Below are 26,916 nucleotides of genomic sequence, written 5' to 3'. Positions count from 1 at the left end.
GGCCAAAGACGTCCACATCAACCGCCAAGTGCTCATCTGTACTAACCAATTTACCAGCACTTGGCCCGTAACCTTTTAGATCTCGATGAGTTAGGTGTTCATCTGAATACATTGTAAAAATTGTGAGAATATCTGTTTCCACCGTCAACTGAGGCGAAGTGTTCCAGATCCATTCCAAAGGGTCTCTATGACATTGGACAAGCAGAATAACTTTTGTGGAGTGCAGAATATAGAACTGAAAGGTGGGATGCGAGGTCTCTTTCTGTGCTGTGATTATCCTTGATTCTGTGATAAGACGCGAAGGCAGGGGTCAGCCATTTGACTATTCAAACCCGCTTCGCCACTCAGTACAGTTACAGTTGGTTCTGCCCCGCGTGGTTTCCTGCTTACCCATCTCATGGGATGGATGCAGCAAGGGTGAATAACTTTACTAAACCAGGAAAGGGCGTGTTGAAGAGGGAATGGAATATTGAGAATGTAGTTTTAGCTGGCATTTTTTTCTAGTTAGTCTAATTAAACTTTAAAAGTCTATTGTTTTTAGAAGAGTATACAAAAATGAAATACGGAATGGTCTGCTCTAAAATGTATAGGTTTAAAAAATCCCATGGAATCCTACACTATTTGTGAGAGTAAGCGTGCGGTATGGACTAGAAGGGCGGAGATGGCCTGCTGTGCTGTAATTGTTATATGGTTATATAATTATCATTTGGCGATCTGGACTAGAATGCAAAGTGTTTCACTAACTGCCAAAATGTGTCCCAGAAATGGTTTGAAAGTGTTGAGTTGCTGGTAACAGTTCTACAGAATAAACAACCACAGCTTGAAAACACATCATATCGGGATGTTACTCACTGCGGTATAACTCTGCCGACTTAAAAAAAAAGAAGGCGGGTCCTTCCCTTTAAGGCACACGTCAAGTAAAGCTGGATGTGAAATGGTTCTGGGCTGGCGGGTGGAAGGCAGTCGGTGATCGTTCAGGGAACAATGATGCCGTTCAACCACAAACGCCAGGACACCCTCATTGAAATGTCTTCTTCTCCCGGGGAGGAGACGGGAGGTCAGTACGCTTGGTGTATTTGTTTTATAAGCCGTTGTGAGCTGCTAACTTTCTCTTGTTGTACAGTGTAAACCTGTTTAAGTGTAGCTGCCCTGACGCGAGGGCTGTTCACTGCTGCGCTAGACGGGAACAGATTAGGGGTAGAGGAGGGGAAGAAATGGGGGCGAAGCTGAGCACGGTTTATCGGGATGGGAGTTGAGGGGTTAACGAGGGAGTGTATTTGCAGTGTTGATATCTTGATAATTTGTCACTTAATATCTGAGCATTGATAAGCGGCAAGTGTGAATTTCCCTCTAATGCATCCTGTTTAATCATTTCACAGCCTTTTGCCCCGTCGGTTTTTTCCTGTTGGTTTTTCTGTCCCCACCATGTTTAGATAGGGTTTATCCCCCCGGGGGTTGGACCACTCCAGTTTTAGTAACTGTCACTCAAGTAACCCGGGGAATGAATGAATCTATGATGGGAGGCAGTCGTTGTGGGCGGAGGGTGGGATCCGGTTTGATCTACTCGGTCCGACCGTGTGATGGCGGAGACGAGGGCGTCAGTAGCTCTGTTACCTTTTCTCCCATCGAGTTAACTTCTCAATCCCGTCTCATTCTTAATTAAAATGTATTGTACCTTTCACACCTCGTGGAGGGGTCATCCAATAGAGCCACAGAACACTACAGCGCAGAAACAGGCCCAGCTGAACCATGCCGACTGTTAGTATCTGCAGATTTCTCGTGTTTCTGTTAATCTGCCTAGTTCCATCGACCTGTACAATCGCCCTATATACTCCTCCCATCCATGTACCCATCTAAATTTCTCTTAAATGTTGAAGTTGAACCCGCATGCACCATTCTGTAGTATTACCCTAATGGCAGAAATTCTCGTGCTGAAGTTCTGTCTATACATCTATGTACCAGACTGAACGGAAGAGAAGACAATAGTTAATACAGCTGGAGGTGTTCTGAAGTTCAGTTCCCGTGCTGACTGTAAGGAATTTGTTCTTTTCCCCTCCCATCATCCCGTGAGTTTCCTCTGGGTGCTCCATTTTCCTCCCACAGTCCAAAGACACGCGGTTAATCGGTGATTGTAAATTGTCCCGTGATTAGACTAGTGTTAAAGAGGTTGGTTGCTGGGCGGTTTGGCCCGAAGAGCCTTTTGCATTGTATCTCTCAACAAAAATACAAATTTGCATAGTAAAAGTGACTTATCAACTTAAAAAGGAAATCCCTTGCTGCAGCTACATTGTCATAGAGTCATAGAATACTACGGTGCAGAAACCAGCCATTCGGCCCATCTAGTCCGTGCCAACCTATCACTTTGCCTAGTTCCAATGATCTGCACCCAGACCGTGGTCCTCTATACACCTCCCATCCTTATAGCTATCCAAATGTCTGTGAAATGTTGAAACTGAACACACATCCACCACTTCTGCTGGCAGCTCGTTCCACACTCCCACCATCCTCATGAAGAAGTTCCCTCTCACGTTCCCCTTAAACATTTCACGTTTCACCTGTAACACATGACCTTTAGTTCTAGTCTTACCCAACCTCAGTGGAAAAAGCCTGCTTAGATATACCCTATCTGTACCCCTCATAATTATGAATACCTCTATCAAATCCCCCTTCTTTCTCTTACACTCTGAAGTCTCAACCTATTCAATGTTTCTCTATAACTCAGGTCCTCGAGTTCTGGCAACATCCTTGTAAGTTTTCTCTTTCAGTCTTAGTAATATCTTGAGGTCGGTATCAATTGTGTTTCAGGTCATTGTGATTCACTCTGTTGCTCTAATCTAGACAGATTGCTGTGGCTTACTTTTTGATGGAAAGGGAAATGTTTGAGGGTCTGGCAGGATGGAAGCCTGCCATGCCCAATCTCATTGTTTAGCTTGTGTGTGAGTCTCCTCGAACTGGTGGCGTTGCTCATTTCTGGAGAATGTGTGTTCCGCTGACCTGCCTCTTTGGAGGAAACATCTAGCTTGTTTGAATTCTGCCTGTGCCAGACTGAACAGTCGGAACTTTTGTAAACGTTGTTAGTAACCTGACCTGTTAATAAAATGAGCTCCTCAAACTGTAAGATTTTCATGGGCCTCAGTGAAAAGCAACGTAAGTGAACCAAAAAGGGAGTCACTACCCTTTTAAACTTGTGTAGAGAGCAGTTGTATCAGGCAGAAATGTGGTTTTCTTCACTGTTGTGCTGGGATCATTTACATTCAAAATGCCATCATTCAGGAAGTGAGATGTAATGTGTTTGCATTTGGCTGTGCCTTACCCTGTTTAGGAGTTCCAGAAGCATGAATCCTTAAAAGCCTCTTGAGTTTATACCAATGGGGAAACACATTCTCCACCTCAGAAACAAAGGGGTGTAAGATTTTAAGATCCTGAGGGTGTAGAGATGGACAGAATAGATGTTTTCTGTCTTGGACAGTCTAAATCGTGGGGCAAACCTTCAGGATGGGGGTTGTCCATGTAATAAGGAGATTAAAATAGATTTTTAAGGTTTCTGAATCTTTGGAATTCTCTCCTCCAGAGCGCTGTGGAATCTGGGACATTGAATATGCTCAAGGCTGAGAGAGATTTAGGCCTATAAGTTTTTAAAGATGTTGACTGAATATCAACAGCTTTGTTCCAAATGATGTTTGATCCACTGGGTTTAGCAAGGAAGGGATGTTAACTTGTGAAAAGTTGTATGGAGTTATCGATGGAATAGTAGTGAAACTGTAAAAAGCACAAGAGACCAAAATGGAAGTTAACTGAAATATTTTGCACAGTGATGGAGCTGTGCAAGAGACATCCGAGTGGGGAGGTATTGGAGGAATTTGTAACTAATGCTCTCTAATGTTAGTGAAATGTTGCCCATAGATTTAAGAAGGGCTTTGAAATTTGACAGGCATCTATTAAACAAAAGGTGTTACGATTTGTTTTCAGCAGAGGTCTGGGAAAGGAAATAATTACAAAACAAAATTGAATCTTTGTGATAATGATATGTTTCAGCTTTTATGCCTACCCTGTTTAAATATTGAGATTCGGGATGATTTGTGGTTTTGGTTTGAGTATTATTAAAGTTTACCACAGAATTGCAGAGTAGGCTGACCACGTGTGGTGCAAAACCAGATGATCATCAGTGCCAATAAAGGACAGAACTTGAGGGGCTTCAGGCATCCTACTGTTTGTGAAAGAGGGCGGGGGTAACCCTGGCAATTATAGACCACTGAGACTCACTGAGCAGTTGAAGAAGCTTAGTCGCATTAGTGATGGTTGGCATGGGTTTGTGAGGGGTAGCTTGTGCCTCCTTATGCATGGCTTATGGATTTATGTTTGGGTCCATTTTATGATCCACTCATAGTGTACTCTATTCTATATAAAGTATCTATACCAAACCATTGACTGCCCTGAAGGCACTCGAGGCTTAGTTCACTGATGGGTTTAGTATACTACATTAGGATGTGCCCAGATTGTATGGTGCTTTTGTACATTTGTCCTTGCAACTTGAGCTGTCAATGAAAATATGTTAAGGAGTCCTGGAGGTTACATAGCATGGAAGCAGACCCATCTGTGCAACCAAGTTATCTACCTGAGCTGGTCCTGTGTTTTTTTTCTTTTCTTTTCCCTGTGTTTGATCCTTGTTCCTCTAAACCTTGCCTATCCATGCTTCTGTGTCTCTTAAATGTACCTTCAGGAGCTTAGAAGAATGAGGGAGGATCACATTGAAACCTGTTGAATGTTGAAAGGCCTAGGCAGAGTGAACGTAGCGAGGATGCTTCAAATACTGGACGAGTCTAGGACCAGAGGGCACAGCCTCAGATTAGAGGGACGTCTACTTACAGCAGAGATGAGGAGGAATTTCTTTCACCAGAGGGTGGTGAATCTGTGGAATTCATTGCCACAGATGGCTCGAGTGGTCAAGTCATTGGGTAGGTTTAAGGCAAAAGTTGATAGGCTCTGGATTAAACAGGGTGTCAAAGGTTATGGGGAGAAGACCAAAGAATGGAACTGAGAGGGATAATAAATCATCCATGATGAAATGGTGGAGCAGACTTGATGAACTGAATGACCAAATTCTGCTTCTATATCTTAAGGTCTTATAGAATTATTTGAGGATGTGACGAAGCACATTGACGAAGGTAGGGTAGGAAACATCATGGGCCCCCCGAAGGGCCTGTAATGTTCTATGTTCTAGTATGTTGACACCTTGTATTGATTGACATCAGATCTATTTTCCTTATTTTTGAAACTGTTTAAGTTTTCTTATATAATGGAAGTGAGGGATGGGGTCAGTCATGTTTTCATTTTCTATCCAAAGATCACTGGAACTTGATTCCGTATTCTTTCCCCTGCACAATTTGCTTCAACCCTGCACCACTGTCCTCAGCCTATGGCATTTCCCGTAAGAAATAGAAAACATTAGTGTATGCCAAGTTTTGACTGTGCAGCTGCATTAAAAGGTGCTCTGTTTGTGCATTAATATTGGAAAAGCAGAGATTTTTTTCCGGCACTCTAGCTCATCATTTGAGTAAAAATATGAACGATGCTGACATTGAGTAGCCTTGGTTCACCAAGAGGATAAGCAAACCAGTGTCAGTGGCCTCTTCCAGGCTTCAAGCTGCATCATTAGGCATTTGTTCACATTAAATCATTTACATTAAATAGTTGTTATACATTTGCAAGCCTCCTGTATTCTGCACTTTGTCATGTGAGGTCAAATAGGAGAAAAGTTTCAAGGACGTGCTTAATACTTTTTGAAGAAATGCAATATTCTTACTGACTCCTGGGAATCTCAAGCTCGTGACTCAGCAAGGTAGAGAAGAAAAATTTGTGATGGTATTGAGCACCTCAAGTTCATACGTCGGAAACATACACGGGTCCATGTGAGTGGCAGAATCTGATTTAATTTCACTGCCCTGTCATGAAATTTGCTGTTTTGTGGCAACAGTACAGTGCAATACATTAAAAATTATAAATTGCAATAAGAAATGCATACAATAAATGTATGTGCTTGCATGTACATTTAAACATGTATGTGTGTATACTTGTGTATAAAAAGAGAGCAAAAATAGTGAAGAAATGTACCTGGGTTGGTTCAATGTCCTTTCAGAAAACTGATGGCAGAGGAAAGAACCTGTTACAAAAATGTTGACTGTCTTCATGCTCCTGTACCTCCTTCCTGATGGTAGCAATGAGAAGAGCACATGTTCTGGGTGATGGGGATCCTTAATGATGGATCTGGCTTTTTTTTTTTGAGGCAAAGCCTTTTGAAGTATCCACCCATCTCTGAAAAGTTCTGCAGTTTCCACGTTGGCCCCTCTACCCAACTCAGAACTCACAAACCAGAGTGGAAGCACATATGCTTGATCGTGAAGGATATTCTTTGGACCAGAAGAAAGTGATTCATAATTTGAGATTCCCCATGTTTCAGATGTACCAAAGGGTTGCCCAGGATCTAAAGAGACTCTGTTTGCTTAATCTCCTATTCCAGCAAAGCAATTTGGCATAACATCATCTCTTCTCACATTTTGTATTTGTCCAGTAGATAGAAAGCCAGTGTTGAATTAAACTTGAGCCTGTTTCCCAATCTGCCAGATATGTTTCCATTACTACTTTTTAAAAAGGAAAGTGAACTTTTAGAAAATTATCACTGGTTACTAATTAAAGGGACATTGATCTGTCATTGCATTTATACTGCTGATTATGTAGGGAGAGTTTCCATTTGTGTCAATTAGTGGAGACCAGTAATTCCTTGGTTAGCAAACCTGGAGCAGGAGGTAAGTAGAGACAAGAGTGACCCCCACCTCCCACCCCTGACCAGTTCATCAGGGATAGAGGTCCACAGCAATCTCATGGTCAGGTGAGCAGGCTATGAGGAAGCTAGATATCCCCAGGTCAGCGAGTCCCAAGTTGGAAGCCCATATAAGCAGGAGTCTTGAGCACCTGTGACAGCCTCCCCACCCCACCACCATATCACTGGAGTTAGAGATCCATCCGAACCCCAGGGCCGAAGCCTGCAGTTGAGGCCCGAAGGTCAAATCCATAATTAGCGAATCCTGTGCTCAATACCCAGAGATCAGGAAAGTCCGTAGGGCAAAATCCAGAATTTGGTGAGTCCGGAGGTAGAGAGCTCAAAGGTGGAAGATTGAAGTGGGCGAGTCAGGAGGTAGAGGACCAAAGGTTGAGTCAATCCAGGGACTTGAGGTTGGAGACCCACTGTCTGAGAGTTCAGACCCAAGAACCGGAAGCCTGTCCTGGAGTTTAAGGCCTTGCCTGTGTGTGTGAGGGGGTGGGTGGGAGAATGGGAAAGGGTGTGTTTTACTGTTATCTTTCTTTGTTCTGTTTTTCACTGTACGTTTTGATGAATGTGATGAATGAATGTGAATTAACCTGTTGTTAGCATTGCCTACTTTCAATGTGTTCTAACTTTATAACACACTTAATGACTTTGCTATAGCTAGGATAACAAACTGAGAAAAATTCTGTACCCTGAAGAATATCTCCACCTTCCAGCTCTGGTCTTCATTGCCTCTGTCAAAATTCCAGTTGGTTCTGCTTGTTGGTAACTTAATTTGTACAGCAGCGAGTTAATCCGCCCACTGATGGAGGGTTTCAACAGATGTTTGCTTCATTTGGTCCTGTACTGTGGGTTGATTTGAAGGCTTCATTGTTAAGTGATAATAGGAGCTATGACTGACAGCAATTGTTAGGAATAGAAATGGCTCACCTACCTTTTTTCCAAAATAGTTACTGAAATGAAGCTGTTGTAGACGACCAAGTACTCTAATGTTGTTAAATACATACGTGCAACTACTTCAGCTTGCTTTGACCCTCTTAAATTGTTGAGCCAAATGTACTATATTTATTCAAGGTATCTTTACATGACAGAAACATATTCCATATGTTCGACATAGTAGTTATACACCACACAAGCTGCCTCCCTATCCTTTATTTCCCATATCCTCATCTCTTCCCATTATTTTGGAGTTTTTTCCAACGTGGGTAGATTTGTCTTCTATCTCTCACTGAGATGGATTATAACCCTGGAATTAGAGTCAGTGTGGTGATGAGTTACATTTCCTGAGTAAAGGGAAAATTACTGAAATCTCTGTTGCATTTATTACTGACTCTGTGTTTATGAGTTGTTGTTTTAGGCTGTATTACAAAATTATGTCAATATTTCTCTTCTGTTTGTTAAAGAACCGACTCCAATCTGTTCAGGGTTTTGCTGTTAATTATTTCACCCTTTGATCTCTTAATGTTGAATCAAAGAAAGAACTGAGAATTTTGAAAATTCAAATGTCGCCAATAAATATTTCATTTCTCTGTCCCAAGTCAACTATCTGGAAGGCAATGTTTGGAGAGTAATTACCGAATGTATTGTTAGGCTGCAGTCACACTGCTGAATGCAGCAATGTAAATTTCCATTGCTGACACAGCCAGTAAAACAAGCAATCACAGAAGAGATCATCAAGAGTATGGTCAGAAGATTTGTTTTAAATATTTTTAAGATGAGAAGAGAGGATGGGCAAAGAATATCAGAGTCCAGATTACAGGAGTCTGTTGAGGCTTGTGTTATTCAGAGAGAGAAGGAAAAGAATACAAAAGCGAGAAGGGGCTTGTTGGAAATGAGCCCTTCAGACCATAAAGTCCATGCTAACAATCATGAACCCATTTACGTTAATCCCTTTTTAATTTTCAACACAACCTTCCCAGATTTCACCTGAAGAATCAGGACAGTTCACAGTGGATCAGGTGTCAGAGGATGTCCATGGCTGAAAGATGTTGCCTGAATAGGGCAACACGTAAAATTGCTGGAGGAGCACGGCAGGCCAGGCAGCATCTACGGAGGGAAATAACCAGTCGACATTTTGCCCTGAGACCCTTTATCAGGATCTGCTGAGTTTCTCTGACATTTGGTGTGTTGCTCATGACTTCCAGCATCAGCAGAAACTCTTTTGCCTGTATAAGGTTGGGTGAAGTCATGGACACTTGAAAGCAATGTGGAAGATTTTAAATCTAATACACGAGGGTTTTGGTACCCTTGTAATTCCACAATGGTTCTGGTAAAAGCCGGACAGGGAGTCAGTCACTTTATGAGAGGATTACATTAAGAGACTTGCTCAGAAGGTGGTGGGGGGGGGGGGGGGGAGACATAGAAGTAAATAGTAACCACAAGAGATTCTGCAGATTCTCAAGTGTAATACATACAAAATGCTGAGAGAGCTCAGCAGGTCAAGCAGCATGCAAGGAATGGATTAATGAGTTGATATTTCAGACAGAGACCCTTCATCAAGACTTCACTGGACTTCAAAAGTAGTGGATACAATCCAGTCCATCACGGATAAAGCCCTCCCAACCATTGAGCACATCAGCATGAAGCATTGTTGCAGGAAAGCAGTATCCATCTCCAGAACCTGCTGTCTCCTTGCTGCTCCCATCAGGAAAAAGGTACAAGAGCCTCAGGACTCGCACCAGCTGGTTTAAGAGCAGTTATTACCCCTCAACTATCAGCCTCTTGAGCCAAAGGGGATAACTTTGCTCTACTTGCCCCATCATTGAAGTATTTTCTGAACTAACAGATTCACTTTCAAGGACTCTGCCTCACATTCTTTATTTATTGCTTATTTATTGACTATTACCATTTCTTCTTTTTGTACCTGCACAGTTTGTTGACTTCTGACTTTTGGTTGAAGCCCCAGTTGGGTTGTCTTTCATTAATTCTGTTATTATTATTCTATAGATTTTTGTGAGTATGCCTGCAAGAAAATGAATCAGTTGCATATGGTGAAATGTACGCATTTTGATAGCAAAATTTACTTTGAACTTTATTCCATTCCATAGATGCTGCCTGACCTGCTGAGTTCCTCCAGCATTTGCATGCCAGTAAATAGTACAGGCATTGAATATATGTTGGATTTGAAGTTCAGCTCCGCATTAAACAAGTTGTTAAGCCTACTTCAGTCCAAGTAAAAGCAAAAAGAACTTTTTTTGTTTTTCAAACATTCTTTTTAGTTGGAGTAAATGATAACTTGCCTGCAGAGTGACGCCTGATAGAGAAGTTGACAGCAAGCTTCAAAACCTGGTCTCTGTACCTACCTCTGCAGTTGATCCTTGATTTTCTCATTGGAAGATGAGTAATCAGTAACAACATCTCTTCCTTGCTGTCAGTTGTTACAAGCAGACCTCAAGGATGTGTGCTTAGCCCATTGCACTACTCTATCAGCAGTCATGACTGTATGGCTAGCCACAGCTGAAACGACATCCATAAGTTCATGGATGAGACCAATGTTGTTGACAGAATCTCAGGTGCACTGGAGTGAGACAGATTGATTATTTGAGTGGTGTTGCAACAACAACCTCACACTCATTGTCAGCAAGATTAAAGAATTGATTGTGGACTTCAAGGGAATGGCAGCAGAGTCCTTATTGAGAGGTCAGAGGTCAGCAGTGGAAAGGTTGAGTAGCTTCAAATTTCTGGGTGTAAACATCTCAGAGGACCTATTTTGGGCCCAACATCAGAATCAGGTTTATTATCACCGGCATGTGACGTGAAATTTGTTAACTTAGCAGCAGCAGTTCAATGCAATACGTATCTAGTAGAGAGAGAAAAAAATGATAATAAATAAAATAAACCAGTAATAAATAAAAAAGTAAATCAATTGCATATATTGAATAGATGGAAATTCAAAGAAGGCATGGTAGTGGCTTTACTTCATTAGGAGTTTGAGGAAATTTGAAATTTCACCAAAGACTCAAGAACATTTCTATAGCTGTACCATGGAGTGCGTTCTGGTATGGAAGCTTCAATGCACAAGATCACAAGTGGCTTCAATGGGTTGTACACTCAGCTAGTCTCATCACAAGACTAGTCTTCAACTAGCCTCAAAAAGACTGCATCCATCATTGAGGACTCTCACCATTTACGACACACCCTCTTCTCAGTACCTCCATCAGGGAGGAGGTACAGGAGGCCGAGAATGCATATTCAGCAGTTCAGGAACAGCTTCTTCCCCTCTGCCACCCAATTTCTGAATGGTCCATGAACACTACTTCACTATTCATTTATTTGTTATTCATTTATATTGTCATTTTTATGGCTTGTACTGTACAGCTGCCACACAAATTTCACAACATATATCAGTGATAACGAACCTGTTTCTGATTCTGATCATCGATACACTTGCACCCATATAACCCCACCAAGGGGCAAGGGGTAAAGTTGAGGCAGGGTGGATTCATGCCAATTCCAAAGAAGAGCTCATATAAATCCAAGGAATAATTGTACCTTGATTCACCAATTTTCCATCCTAGTGGCAGTAAGTAAAACACATTGTGGCCAGTCATTGTGGAAGCCCTTCATTACAAAGTCAGGCAGAAACAGGACAAGATGAATTTGAACCCTAAGTTTTGCAACAATAGTCATTCATATATCTTGTTTCACTAAGAACACTGATAGCCCTGTATAATTTTAGCCTTTGGTAGTCATATAAATTTCCAGTCTTCTCTGAGAATTTCTAAAACCCAAATTTTGCAATTTCAAAGTAAAGTGAAAAATAAGGTGTTGCAAATTTCTGATAGCATTCTACCAGTTGACATTGGAATACCTCAGAGGGAATGCTTTAAGAGCAAATACACTCAAACACGTGTTTACTGTTTATATCAAACTCCAGAGATGGGCATCAACTCAGCGTGTAACTGAGATTCAGCATCTGTTGGTTTGGTTGAGTCTTTAAGACGAGATTGGTTTATTGTCCAATAACGGCCAGTCAAAAAATTCAAGGTGAATTTATTATCAAAATACATATATGTCACCTAGTACTTTGACATTCATTTTCTTTCAGGCATTTACAGGAAAATAAAGAAATATAATAGAACTTATGAAAAGATGTGCATAAACAAACTCTGACAAATAATCAGAGTGCAAAAGGAGGCAAATTGTTCATATATTAAATAAATATTACTGAGAGCAAGAGATGTAAAGTGTGTGAAAGTGAGGTGATGAAATGGAAGGTTAGGACAAGCCCAACAGAATTCCACACCAATACCTACAGGTAGTCAAGCCTTGTCGCGGTTTTGCAGCCTGTTAAGACTATCAAGTTGTGTAGCAGTTAGCACGATGCTATTACAGCTTGCCAGAATTCAGAGTTCAAATCCGACGTCATACGTAAGGATTCTTTACAACCTCCCTATGGAAGATATGGGTTTTCTCCGGGTGCTCCAGTTTTTTCCCCACAGTTCCAAAGATGTGCAGGTTAGTAGGTTAATTGATCATTGTAAATTTTCCCATGACTAGGCGAGGGTTAAATCGGGGGTTGCTGTGCGGATAGGCTTATTTCGTGTTCCATCTTAATAAATAAATACATTTTTCAGTCTTCAAAAACCAATAAAAACATACTTCAACATGTATTTATTTTAAGGACTGATACTTAAATCATTAGATCAAGCAGAAACCTAAATAATTTTAAAACCTAACCTTGCTTCTGGCTTTCTTTCACCCCATAATTAAGAATTTCCTGTTCAATGCAGGGTGGCTGGTGTGGGATCCAAGAGCATTATTCCTGTGTAAATCCTGGGAAAATCAATAAATTGTTGCTCATCCATTGGATTTCATGCTGAGAAATGTGGTGGAGCACAGCCAGGAAATGCTCTTCCTTCCTTGGGAAATGGGGATGTATGTTTGGCTGCAGTCTCACATACTTAGGAGATGAAGCAGTCTGTGTCTACAAGCAACAAGGTCAAGATGATTTTCAGATAGGGACTGAAAAGTTACAGATACCTTCTTTATCATGAAAATGCCAGGTCAAAAATAAGACATAGGAGCAGAATTTGGCCATTCCGCTCCAGCAAGGTCTGCTCTGCCATTCCATCATGGTTGATTTTATTATCCATCTCAATCCCATTCTCCTGCCTTCTCCTCATAACCTTTGATGCCCTGACTAATCAAGAGCCTATCAAACTCTGCTTTAAATGTACCCAGTGACTTGGCCTATACAGCCATCTGTGGGAAAGAATTCCACAGGTTCTAAAGGGGTGTCCGAATCAGCTTTAATATCACTGGCAGATGTTGTGAAATTTGTTGTTTTGTGGCAGCAGTACATTGCAATACAAAAAAAATACTATAAACAGGAATAAGAAATGTATATTGTGGAAAAAGCAGGTAGTAGTAAGGTAGTGTTCATGGATTCATTGTCCACTCAGAAATCTGACGGCAGTGGGAAAGAAGCTGTCTCTAAAATGTTAAGTGTGTTTCTTCAGGCTTCCTGTCCCACCTCCTTGATGGTAGCAATGAGAAGAAGGCAGGTCCTGGGTGGGTGGGGGGGGGGGGTGTCCTTAATGAAGGATGCTATGTTCTTGAGTCATTGTCTTTTGAAGATATCTTCAGTACTGGGGAGGCTAGTGCCATTGATGGAGCTGGCTGAGTTTGTAACTTTCTGCAGTTTTGCCAATCTTGCAGCAGTGGTCCCTCCATATCAGATGGGAATGCCACCAGTTAGAATGCTCTCCATGGTATATCTGCAGAAATTTACGAGATTCTTTGGTGACAGACCAAGTATCTTCAAACCCCTAATGAAATATAGCTTCTGATATGCCTTTCAGAAGCAAGAGAAAATCTGCAGATGCTGGAAACCCAAGCAACACACACAAAATGCTAGAGGAACTCAGCAGGCCAGGCAGCATCTATAGAAAGGAGTACAGTTGACATTTTGGGTCTAGGCCTGAAATATTGACCGTTCTCTTTTCCATAGATGCTGCCTGGCCTGTTGAGTTTTCCTCCAGCATTCTGTGTGTTGTTCAGTATTGCCGCCTTTATAATTGCATCAATATGTTGGGCCCAGAAAAGATCTTCAGAGATGTTATCACCCAGAAATTTGAAACTGCTCACCCTTTTCACTGCTGATCCCTTGATGAGGATTGGTCTGTGTTCCCTTGACTTCCCCTTCCTGAAGTCCATAATAAATTCCTTGGTTTTACTGACATTAATACAAAGTTGATGTTTCAATACCATTTGACCAATTAATCTATCTTACTCCTGTTCTCCTCCTTGTCACCATCTGAAATTCTGCCAACAATAGCTGTGTCACTGGCAGATTTATAGATGGCATTTGAGCTGAACCTAGCCACACAGTCAGGGATGTAGAAAGATTAGGGAAGTGGGTTAACCACGTATCCTTGAGGTACGCCAGTGTTGATTGTCATTGAGGAGGAGATGTTGTTTCTGATCTGCACTAATTTTGCTCTCCCATTATGCAAGTCAAAGATCCAGTTGCAAAGGGAGGCACCAAGGGTCAGGTTTTGGAGCTTGTTGATTAGTACTTGGAGTACGATTGTTCAGGTGATCCATGGCCAAGTAGAGAGCCACTGAGATAGCATCTGCCGTAGACCTATTGTGGCGATAGGCAGTTTGCAATGGGTCCAGAAACTTGCTTGGATGGGAGCGATTCTGACAATGACCAACTTCTCAAAGCTCTTCATCACAGTAAATGTGAGTGCAACTGGATGATAGTCATTGAGGCAGATCACCCTGCTTTTAGCATTGGTATGATTGTTGCCCTTTTGAAGCAGGTGGAACCTCCAACTGCAGCAGTGAGAGATTGAAGTCCTTGTGTTCTGAGGCTGTGTCCTCTAGTCCTAGACTCTCCCAGAATGGGAAATATCCTCTCCATTTCCACTCGATCTAGGCCTTTCAATATGCAATAGATTCCAATGAGATCTTCCCCTAAGCCTTATAAACTCCACTGAGTACTGTACCAGAGCCATCAAGTGCATCTCATACATTAGCGCATGACTTGCCCTTGACTTTCAATGCTATTAACATCTCTAAATCTTCCACCATCAATATCCTGAGGGTTAGCTTTGTTCAAAAGCTCAAGTGGATCGAGTACATATATGCTGTGGCTAGAAGAGTAGGTCAGATACTGGTCATCCTGTGGTGACAGCCTATCGACCAATTTCATTCCATAAATAGGGTGATGAAGTAATCTCTTGCTAGATGAGTACAGCCCCAAGATAACATTAAAGAGTTCCTTTTAAGATAAGTAGTCTACTTAATTGGTATCCCATTCTGTCGCTCTACCACTGGCATACAATAGCTACCCTGTGGTACAGCTACAAAATGTTGTTTACTTGGGCATGTGCATGGGAACAGCATCTATAAATTTCTCTTTGGGTCATACACCATTGATAACCTGTCAGTGTTCCTTTATTGTACTTAGGTCTAAATCATAGATCTTCCTGTCTGCTCTATAATTGTGGTCAATTGTGGTCACTACCACCTTCTCAAGCAACCAGAGATCAGCAATGCCTGCATCCTGAAAACTGAATATATTTGGTTGCTATGTTTGGGATGTGAAATACTCATAGGAGGTCTGAAATTTGCTTTCATGTCTAAGAATTTCTAAGGAAGTGTCAGGATATCGTCTCTTGTATCCCAACTAATGTTATTTCCCAGCTCTGTTACTTCTTCCAAATTCATTGTAATAATCAGATGATCTGCTTTAACGTGGCTGCTTGTATAAGCCTGATGAGTACAAACTCATGGTTTTTTTTCATCATTGTTATATGCATTTGGAACTTCAGAAAGGGGTAGGAGAGATTCAAAGATTCTTGCCTGTCTTTCTTTCACATTTTAGTTGGTGGAAAAGTTAATTCGTCACAGAAATACATGATTATAAGAAATAAAAGCAAGAATAGATTGTCCAGTCTTTGTATGACTCCAGCATTTACATTTGCTGTACTTCCTCAGTCATGCGTAGAGTTGGGACAGCGAGGCTTAGACCTAAGCAAGAGATACAGCATGGGAACAGTCCCTTCTGGCCCAGTGAGCTCATGCTCCCTATCACACCCATGTGACCAACTAACACACTAACCCATTTGTCTTTGAAATGTGGGAGGAAGGCTGGTACATGCTTTCAGGCTCTCGACAGTGAGAGGAAAAGGGAAAATGTCCATGGTGGGTTGGGCCTTTGATTATGTTAGCTGCTTTATCAAGGTACCAGGAAGTGTAGACAGACCTGGGGAGTGAACTTTAAAGTGCTCTGTATTTTAATTATTGGCTTGTTTCTCATTCTAAAGGCATTATGTTTCTGATTATTCTGTGTAAACCTGGACTCTTTTTGTATGCTTAAATTGGTGTCAATTATCTTTTGGACTTGGGCTGATAATAAACATAAATATAACAAATATTTCAAGATGAAGGCCACTATTTTAAACACTTCCTATAAACCCCATTCTCTTAAACATTGATTTCAGTCATTCCTAGCAGCAGCTCTGACTGATTTGGGGAAAATGTGAAATCTTGGTGTCTTTTACAGTTCTGTAGAAGTAAATTTCAACCTTCATGTTGCCTGCTTTACCAAGATTATTTAGTACAGTGCTGACATTTACACTATCCTCTCGCAGACTACTTTTGAAGGCGTTTCAGAAGGCATTTGATAAGGTCCCACATAGGAGATTGGTGGGTAAAATCAAAGCTCATGGCATTGGGGGGAAGACATTGACATGGATAGAAAACTGGTTGGCAGATAGAAAGCAAAGGGTAGCGGTGAATGGGTGTTTCTCGGAATGGCAGGTGGTGACTAGTGGGGTGCCACAGGGCTCGGTATTGGGACCACAGCTGTTTACCATTTACATCACCGATTTGGATGAAGGCATTGAAAATAACATCAGCAAATTTGCTGATGATACTAAGCTGGGTGGCAGTGTGACATGTGATGAGGATGTTAGGAGAATTCAGGGTGACTTGGATAGGCTGGGTGAGTGGGCAGATACTTGGCAGATGACGTTTAATGTGAATAAGTGTGAGGTTATCCACTTTGGGAGTAAGAACAGGAAGGCAGATTATTATCTGAACGGTGTAGAGTTAGGTAAGGGAGAAATACAAAGAGATCTAGGAGTCCTTGTTCATCAGTCACTGAAGGTGAATGAGCAAGTGCAGCAGGCAGTGAAGAAGGCTAATGGAATGTTGGCCTTTATTACAAAGGGAATTGAGTACAAGAGCAAGGAAATCCTTTTGCATTTGTACAGAGCCCTGGTGAGACCACACCTGGAGTATTGTGTACAGTTTTGGTCTCCAGGGTTAAGGAAGGACATCCTGGCTGTAGAGGAAGTGCAGCGTAGATTCATGAGGTTAATTCCTGGGATGTCTGGACTGTCTTACGCAGAGAGGTTTGAGAGACTGGGCTTGTACACGCTGGAATTGAGGAGATTGAGAGGGGATCTGATTGAAACATGTAAGATTATTAAGGGATTGGACAAGGTAGAGGCAGGAAATATGTTCCAGATGCTGGGAGAGTCCAGTACCAGAGGGCATGGTTTGAGAATAAGGGGTAGGTCATTTAGGACAGAGTTAAGGAAAAACTTCTTCTCCCAGAGAATTGTGGGGGTCTGGAATGCACTGCCTCGGAAGGTAGTGGAGGCCAATTCTCTGGATGCTTTCAAGAAGGAGCTAGATAGATATCTTATGGATAGGGGAATCAAGGGATATGAGGACAAGGCAGGAACCGGGTATTGATAGTAGATGATCAGCCATGATCTCAAAATGGCGGTGCAGGCTCGAAGTGCTGAATGGTCTACTTCTGCACCTATTGTCTATTGTCTACTTATTCTCAGCCAGAAGTCATCACGTGGTTAAGGAGTAGGATGATGGATATTTGTGCCTATTGATTTCACATCTTTTGCCTAGGAGGGAAGGCATTCTTGTATAACTTGCTGATTTGTTGGCATGGCACTGTACATCGACGTAATGGGTGGAATGTGTTACTCTGTTTTGTAGAAACTCGCAGTGAGAAAGAAAGTTTAGCTATCAAGGCAGTGGTTGTCTTACATGTGAAAGTAAGTGAGATGTTGGAAAGCACACTTGAGCATATTGGCTGATTTAATGGATACCGAAGTGCTCGCTAAGTTGAGACGTGGACTGCTGGCTAACCTTTGCACAGCATGTCTAATTGTGCAAAAATGCTCCCTCCTCCAACCCTTATAAAGGCAGAGAAGGCATGCAAAACTTTAAAAAAAAAATAGGCACAGCTGCAACATCTTTTTAATTCCACTCAGTGGCCATTTTATTAGGTACAGGAGTATAGCTAATAAAAGGGCTACAAAAATGGAACCCGGTGTAGTCTTCTGCTGCTGTAGCTCACCTACTTCAAGGTTCGATATGTTTTGCTTTCAGAGATGCTCTTCTGCACATTGCTGTTGTAACATGTGGTTATTTGAGTTACTGTTGCCTTCCTATCAGTTTGAACCAGTCTGACTATTCTCCTCTGACCTCTGTCTCATTCACAAGGCGTTTTCACTCATGGAACTGCCACTCACTAGATGGCTTTTTGTCTGTCGCACCATGATGGTATTATGGGTTGTCTTCAGATTAGGCACCTGGGATAGTGGTTTGTCACAGATTTCATTGTTGTCTGTCTTCCATATTCTTGTTTTGGTTAAGAATATAGATCTCACGAACGTTAAGTTTGTAGAGGACACCAAAGCTAGTAGTGCAGAGGGTAGTGAAGAAGGTTATTGATTACAAAAGGATCTAAGGCCAACCCTTTTAATGCCATGGATCCCTATCATTAACCGAGGGGTTCGTGGACCCCAGGTTGGCAACCCCTGATCTAAATCAACTGGAAAAGTGATCAAAGGAATGGCAAGTGAAACTTATTTTTGATAAGTGTAAATTGATGCTTTGTGATTTCTGATTTCGGATTCATTTATTCATCACATGTACATCAACACATAGGGTGAAATGTGTCATTTGTGTTAACAATCAACACACCCTAAGGATGTGCTGACAGCCGCCCATAAATATCGTCACCCATTCTGGCGCCAACATGAAATGCCTAGCGTGTTCAACAGAACTGGGCGCCATGGTGATATAGTGGTTAGCACAGCACTTTACAGTCAAGTGACCAGGGTTCAATTCCTGCCACTGCCTGTAAGGAGTTTGTTCTTTCTCCCCGTGACCGCACTGGTTTCCTCTAGGTGCTGGGGTTTTCTTCCATAATCCAAAGACTAAGGCAGAAGGTTAATTGGTGTTTGTAAATTGTTCCTTGTTTAGGCTAGGATTAAATTGGGGGTAGTTGGGTGGTGCAGCTCAAAGGGCTGGAAGGGCCTACTCTGCACTGTATGTCAATAAACTTTAAAAAAACAACACAACAACAATAATAACAGCACCACAGCAACAACAAAACAGAAAACAGCAGCAAAGCAAGCCCCTTTCCTTCTTCCGACTCTCACACAGACCGCCTCGGAGCCTCCAGAGGACTTGTAGACATTGGGCCTCAGGTTTACAGACACACTGACCTAGGGCTTTGCCCACTGGGTCTTGGCTCACCAGTTTTGGCCTTCAACCTTTAGGGCTTCGATCTTTGGTATCAACCCCAGGACTTAATGAGCATGGACCCCGAACTCCAGGCCACAGACTTCAGATTCGCATGGAGCTCTGACTCTGGGACTTACTGGGAGTGGGGGCAGGTGCTTCCTGCCTGCACAGACCTCCAGTCCCAGAACCCGCCAGTCTGGGGAGGGCATAGTCACCAGCCCTCGTCCACGGGGCCATGGGTCAACTTCCACAGTGCCTGCCAACCTGACCTCCATCCATGGGGATCGCTGGCATTCAAGCTTGGAGCACTCCAACTGGACTCTGGCCTGGCCTCCAATTCCCCCTTATCCCTCTCCCTGAACCCCATCCATCCCTAATTCCTGGCGCTGTCCCCAAAACCATGCCTAAAAGCCAATAAAACAACCCTGTCTGGGCCACGATCTCAATGGACAGCACAGCTCAGTGCCATCTTGACCGGAAGTTTAACTTCTGGGAAGTTAAAATGGGGAAGGGTGTGCTTTGTAAATGAACTAGCCCGAGGGAGTGTTGTAGGACAGGAAAACACTGGGGCTTCAAGTACTTTGCCTACCCGTGCAGCCACTCTCAGGAGACGAAGGAGGCATACGGCAAGCATGCCTTCAATGGAAAGGCACTGAATACAAACGATGTGGCGCCAAGTTATTGTTGTATAGGATATTGTTGAGACCTCAGCAGCGATGATGTGTGCAGGTCGTGCTGCTATATTGTAGGAAGGATGTGCTTAAGCTAGAGAAGAACAGAAATAATTCACAGGAATGTTGCTTAGACTGAAGGGTTTGAGTTATAAGCAGAGACTGGACATGCATTGTCTGCTTTCCGTAGAGCAGGGGTTCCCAACCTGGGGTCCATGGACCCCTTGGTTAATGATAGAGGCCCGTGGCACATAAGCAAAGGAGGTTGAGGGGTGACTTAGAGTTTGAATAGTCACAGGATATAGTTTTAAGATGAGGGAGAAAGATTTAGAGGATCTGAGCAGCAAGCTTCTCCACATAGAGAATCATGGTGAATCTATAGAATAAGATGGCAGAAGAGATGGTTGGGGCAGATACAATTACAACTGTGAAAGACGTTGGTGCAGATATGTGCATAGGAAAGGTTTAGGTGAAGTGGGCTAATGGGCCTATTTACGTGCTGTATAACTGAACCAATCAAAGTACAGAGTTAAAATCTGAGGTCTAAATTGGTACATGCTGCTCTCTGGTTTTAAGACTATAAGGCCTAGGAGCAGAATAAGGCCATTCGGCCCATTGAATCTGCACTGCCATTTGATCTTGGCTGATTTATTATCCCTCTCAATTCCATTCTCCTGTCTTCTCCCCGTAACCTTTGACACGCTTACTAATCAACAACCTGTCAGCCTCCACAGCTGTCTGTGGCAACCAATTGCACAGATTTACCACCCTCTGACTAACGAAGTTCTTCATCATCTCTGTTCCAAAGGAAATCGTTTTGACAGTGTCATAATGTTTTGGAACAGCATGTTAATATTAGCTTGCCTGAAACTTCATTACCTCTGATTATGGTGTATCCTTGCTGTGAAAACCACTAAATAAAATAGTTAACAGTGACTGTCCTTTTTGAAATCAGTAATTTTTGCTCATATACTTAACCACTTGTTAGCAAAATATAATTTCTATGCATGTTTAAATATTTTAAATCTCACCATGTTCATGAATATTTGATTATTTTACATTTCTGATTTGTACTCTTTTGCTCTTGTGCAAAAAGCCTCATTTCTTTTGATTGCTGATCACTTCAGAATTTCTTATCGTGATTTAGCACCGAAAGTTACTTGCTTCATCATTAGGGATCCATGGCATTTAAACTTCTTTGGAAGCCTATGAGCTAGAGCAGAGAAGTGTGTGTCAATGGTTATTAATAGCTCTGTGTAATGTGATCCTGTTAGGGAGAAATTCCAGCTGATGAAACAGATTCAAAATGGAGGAGACGTCAGAGAGATTGTCCCAGATCATTGTAGGTATTGATGGTAGAACTGATGTAGCTTCTTTTCCAAATATACTCTGGAACATTAGTTCAACTCTTGATTATGCACTGTAAATATGTTGACTGAGAAATGTCATAATCTAATGGCAGCACATGCAAAATTCAAGGTTGTTTAATGTTACTTCCAGTACACAAGGGTAAAGGAAAATGAAATTTGTTACCCTGGATCCAATGCAGTGCAAAAAAAAAAGTAGTGTAAAGGACCCAATACAGCCATAAAATTATGGTAGGCTCTGGAATGTCTGTACATTAGGTGACTCTGACAGGGCATAATAAAGCATAATAAAACAGGGAGGGTGGTTGGGTGGGTTGATCATCCTTACTACTTGTGAAAATTTAATTTTTTTTTTAGTCTGGAGATCCTGGTGTGGATACTAGTAGCCTCCTTCCTGATGGGAATGGGACAGACAGTCCACAAGCAGAGTACCGGCCTTTTGCTGGCACTCTTCTGTCTATGTCCTTGATGGTGGGTTTGATGTTGCAGGTGATGCATTGGGCACTTTTGGCTACCCACTGTAGAGTCTTCCTGTCCGCCACAGTGCACCTTACATACTGTAGAAGGACGCAAGTATTGATGTGCAGAGTCCAGCTCTCTTCTGCCTCCTCAGAAAGTAAAGGTGTTGATGAGCTTTCTTGATTTTGTACGACGTGTTCTGTGAGTATGAGAGGTCATGTGAGATGTCCACTCCAAAGAGTTTTAAACTGCTCGTGGTTTTCACTGCTGTGCCACCGATGTTAGTAGAGGTGTGAGTGGTGTAAGTTCTTCTGAAGTTGATGACTATCTCCTCTGTCTTGTTGACAATGAGGAAGAGGTTTTTGCCCAGCACCACAGTGTTGAATACCAAACTAAAATCCAGGAACAGCATTCTGACATAAGTTTCGTCATATTTTAATTCTGGCACGTCTAAGTGCATGACATCTGTAATAGAGCAGTTCTGTCGGTAAGCGTATTTGTGAGTATCCAGTGTGGCAGGACTGGAGTTTTTGATATGTGTCATTACCATCCTTTCAGAGCACTTCATGATAATTGGCATCAGTGCCAATGTGCAGTATTTTTTTAGTTCTGAAGGTGTAGGGTTCTTTCGTACAGACATGATGATGGCCAATTTTTTGTAGCATCTGGAGACAGCAGCCTGGACGAGTGAAGCGTTGAAGATGTCCGTGGAGATGTCAGACAGCTGGTGTGCACACCCGAGTACTCGCCCTGGAATGTTGTCCATATTGGGGTTGACTCTCCGCAGAGTTTTCCTCACGGCTGCTGCTATCACAGACCGTGCTGCTCACCTGGGAGAGAGGGGTGGCTTTCGTGGCTGGTGTTGTACTGAATGCCTAGAAACACACTTAAAAGTTGTTTAAATGATCAGTAAGGGAGGAGTCCCTGGTAGAGTTGACACTTTTTTCTTGTGTAGCCAGTAGTGCCCTTGATGCACAACCACATATGATGGGGATTGTTGTCAGCCTCACGAGCCTGATTGAGTTTTTGAAGAGGTAACAAAATAAATTGATGAGGGTAGGGCAGTGGATGTGGTCTGCATGGACTTTAGCAATGCATTTGACAAGGTCCCTCACGAGAGACTCATCCAGAAAGTCATGAGGCATGGGATCAGTGGAACCTTGGCTGTTTGGATAAAAAGTTGGCTTAAAGGAAGAAAGCAGAGAGTAGTTGTGGAAGGAAAATATTCTGTCTGGAGGTCGGTGACTAGTGGAGCGCTGCAGGGATCTGTCCTGGGACGCCTGCTATTTGTGATTTTTATAAATGACCTGGATGTAGAGGTGGAAGGATTGGTGAGTAAGTTTGCGGATGACACGAAGATTGGAGTTGTGGATGGAGCTGTAGGTTGTCGAAGGTTACAAGAGGATATAGACAGGCTGCAGAGTTGGGCAGAAAAATGGCAGATGGAGTTCAATCCGGATAAGTGTGAGGTGATGCATTTTGGAATGACAAACCAGAAGACTGAGTACAGGATTAATGGTCAGTTACTTAAGAGTGTGGATGAACAAAGGAACCTTGGGGTTCAAATCCATACATCCCTCAAGGTCGCTGTGCAGGTTGATAGGGTAGTTAAGAAGGCCTATGGGATGCTAGGCTTCATTTACAGGGGGATTGAGTTCAAGAGTAGAGAGGTCATGTTGCAACTTGGGGCACCAATAGCAAACACCAGAGGGCATATGTACAAAATTAAGGGAGGGAAGTTTAGGGGAGACATCATGGTTAAGTTTTTTTTTACACAGATGTTTGTGAGTGCCTGGAATGACTTGCCAGGGATGGTGGTGGAGGCTAAAACATTAGGGATATTTAAGAGCCTCTTGGGCAGGCACATGGATGAAAGAAAAATAAAGGGTTATGGGGTAGTGTGGGTTTAGTACTTTTTTAAAGGATTATATGTGTCGGCACAACATGGAGGGCTGAAGGGCTTGTACTGTGCTGCGGTGTTCTATGGTTCTAGCTGTTCCAGATTTTTTTTGTGAGTTGGTGGTCTTTTCCCTTTTTATGCTTAAGGTGAATTTTCTCCTGGCTGCTCTGTGAGTTATTCTGTCCCTAGACTTTGAAAGCATATTATCCCAGGCTTTGAGTAGGGGCCTCACATCTGCATTCAGCCAGTGCTTCTGGTTGGGCTGTAAGAGGATCACTCTAGAGGTACCAAGACCATCTACACACTTACAGATGTATCCGCTGACAGATGTGAAATGTTTCTTGGGGTCTGTGTCTTCTCCATTTGTGCTGGCCTCCTTCTACGTCTGCTAGTTCAAACAGTCCTGAAGCATAGAGATTGCCTTATTAAGCCATACAGTAATGAGACTCTTAACTGGACCATCAAATACCGGAGGATCTCAACAAGTTAGACAGCATCTATGGGGGAGGGGGGGGGAGTAATCTGTTGATGTTTTGGGCTGATGCCCTTCATCAGGACTTGGAAGAGAAAGTTATTCATTATTTAGTGATTTTTCTTTTAATGCTACTTGATTGGAAATGGATTCCTTTTCCCAGAGTGAAACCATTTAAGAACTGTTTTACACTTCAATGGTATTTTGCCTGTGCACTTCCTGGAATAAATTAACCATGTGAATCTGACACCTTTCTAAGTATGTACATTAGATATTTTGTTGTTTAGGGCATTGCTGGGGGAAATGTCCATGTATCCTGGGAGTAGCAGTCACGGACACTCCTAAGTATTAATTGGCTTCAGTAACACTATTTTTGTCTGGGATTCCATTAAGATGAATTGCATTGGTTAACCCTCTGTCTTTCAAGCCACTGACCTACTCCCAGTCTAGGCCTCTGAAAGAGCCAGTTTTCAAATTCCTTCCTGTTCCATCCCCTAATTAAATCTATCTCAGTTCTGGACCTATTATATATAGTTTATGATATGGATCATCTTCCAAGTCCTTTTCATATCTGCATGTGATTTGTTAAATTCAGGTAAGTATTCCTGATTTTAAAAATCCCTGCTTGAAAGGGTGATGGAGCAGATTCAGCTGTGGCTTTTGAATGGGTAAAGGGAAAATACAATTAAAAACAAATTGAGTTACAAGAGCAAAACTAGAGAATGACACTGATTGGATTCCTCTACCAGGGAGCTAGATATGCTCAATGGGTTGAATGGCCTACTTCATGATGTAATAAATAAATGATTTAGCTAAATAACCCGTAAAATTACTTAATTTCTTTCTGTCTGTCTCTCTGCACACACATAGATATTGACTGTAAAAGAACTGACCTGTTCTCAGTTAGGTAAGTGGGACTCGAGAGCAAAGTCAGTGAGAAAGCAGGAATACGTATGACAACCAAAGAGTGCAAGGTTCACAGTCAGGATTGCCATGCTTACAGTAAAGGACAGATAAGACCGCAGCTTTACATTGCATCTCTTTCAGTGTATTAGGTGTAGAAGAAGGATGTGATGGACACAGTGGGGTGGTTCCCTGAGCAGACCGTCCAGTTCATCTGGCAAAATGCCTCATCGCCAGAACTCACCAACAGGCACCAAGACCTCACCTGGCTGGCGGTGAGAGGGGCCCTCCCAGTCAGATATCCTCCTGTACGCCTGTGGTAAACTATGTATACCTGTCTGGACACGCCCTTCTGCTGACTGCTCCTGTGGCTCCTCCCACAGACCCCTGTATAAAGCCGATTGGGGCACCGCTCCTCCCTCAGTCTCCGAGATGTCGTGCTCCCTTTTTGCTGCTAATAAAAGTCTATCATTCACTTCCCATCTCCAAGATTTATTGATGGTGCATCAACGCGCGGAGCGTCGTCTCCACACCCCACTGCCCATGGGAGGACTGCAGTGAGGAGGAGTTGGTGACCCACCTCTTTGCACACTGTGGGTTCACAGAGAAGGTGTGGAGGAGGATGGAAGGGACAGTGTCAAGATTCATCCCCAGCAGCGCGTAACAGAGGACTCTCTGATCTACGGGCTGTTCCTGGGGACACACACGGAGACCAACATCCGGTGCTGCTGGCAGATCATCAACTCGGTGAAAGATGCTCTTTGGTCAGCCCAAAACTTGATGGTCTACCAGCACATGGAGATGTCCGTGGGAGAATGCTGCCGACTGGCACATTCTCAGCTGCAGGAGTACATGCTGAGGGACGCACTCAGACTCAGTGTAGCCACCGCAAGGGCCCAGTGGGGAAGGACCACAGTCTAGGGTTCTTCTCCCGCGGGAGTTGAGGGGTAGGGGGGCAGGGTGTATACCCCTCAACAAGGGTATGTAAATATGGAATAACAGAATGCCACGTGGGTGGCAAGCAGCATGGAGATGTAAAGACCGTAATGGAAATATTTGTAAAGGACTGAGAGTCATTGAATGGTTTATTGTATATAATTTTATTTTTGAATTAAGTATATTTTGTTTAAAAAAAATTAGGTTAGCAGGTAAAGTGGGAACACTGAGGGTGTGGATTGCCTCAGGAGACTGGGTTATAGGGGCAATAACAAATGTGGTCGAGAGAAGGGCAGGTCAGGAAGGCCAGGGAAGAAATCACGGAGGTCCTTATAGTATTTAAAATTCCAGATGACTGGAGGGCAGTTTTTTGGCAATCTCTCACATGGCAGGCTGATCTGGAAGGTTAAATCATATGAGATTCAGGGGGTGGGTTCAGAATTGACTGAATGATGGATGGGAAGCAGAGATTAGGAAGGTCGGTTCTCTTACTGGAGGCCTGTGACTAGTGGGATGCCCTAAAGGTCAGTGTTGGGACATCTGTTAGTCATTCTTTATGTAAATGACTTGCATATGAATATACATGGCATGATTACGAAAGGTTAAATGAACTAGGTAATGATAGAGATCTAGAAGATTATAAGGCTATCAGGAAGGAGTTTAAGAATGAAATTAGGAGAGCCAGAAGGGGCCATGAGAAGGCCCTAGCGGACAGGATTAAGGTATATCCCAAGGCATTCTACGAGTATGTGAAGAGCAAGAGGATAAGATGTGAGAGAATACAGTGGAAAAGTGTGTATGGAACCAGAGGAGATTGAGTGAACTTGCCCTTTTTTCCTTAGAGCGATGGAGGATGAGAGGTGACCTGA

At 42.7% G+C, this 26,916-nt stretch overlaps 1 protein-coding gene across 5 annotated transcripts in view; it reads left to right on the top strand.

The window, feature by feature from the left end:
* The first annotated feature begins 917 nt into the window (after positions 1 to 917).
* The window catches only part of ano5a (anoctamin 5a), a 179,110-nt gene continuing 153,111 nt past the window's right edge, over positions 918 to 26,916 (top strand). For all 5 annotated transcript variants that reach the window (XM_073049738.1, XM_073049735.1, XM_073049737.1 and 2 more), the window contains exon 1: positions 918 to 1,057. In XM_073049738.1, coding sequence (XP_072905839.1) covers positions 985 to 1,057 — 73 coding nt within the window. In that variant the 5' untranslated portion in view covers positions 918 to 984. The remainder of the gene's footprint in view (positions 1,058 to 26,916) is intronic.

The sequence above is a fragment of the Hemitrygon akajei genome, chromosome 6 (assembly GCF_048418815.1).
Source record: "Hemitrygon akajei chromosome 6, sHemAka1.3, whole genome shotgun sequence".
Classification (NCBI taxonomy): Eukaryota; Metazoa; Chordata; class Chondrichthyes; order Myliobatiformes; family Dasyatidae; genus Hemitrygon; species Hemitrygon akajei.
Note: the sequence above shows the minus strand (reverse complement) of the source record. Positions and strands in the feature narration are given on the sequence as shown.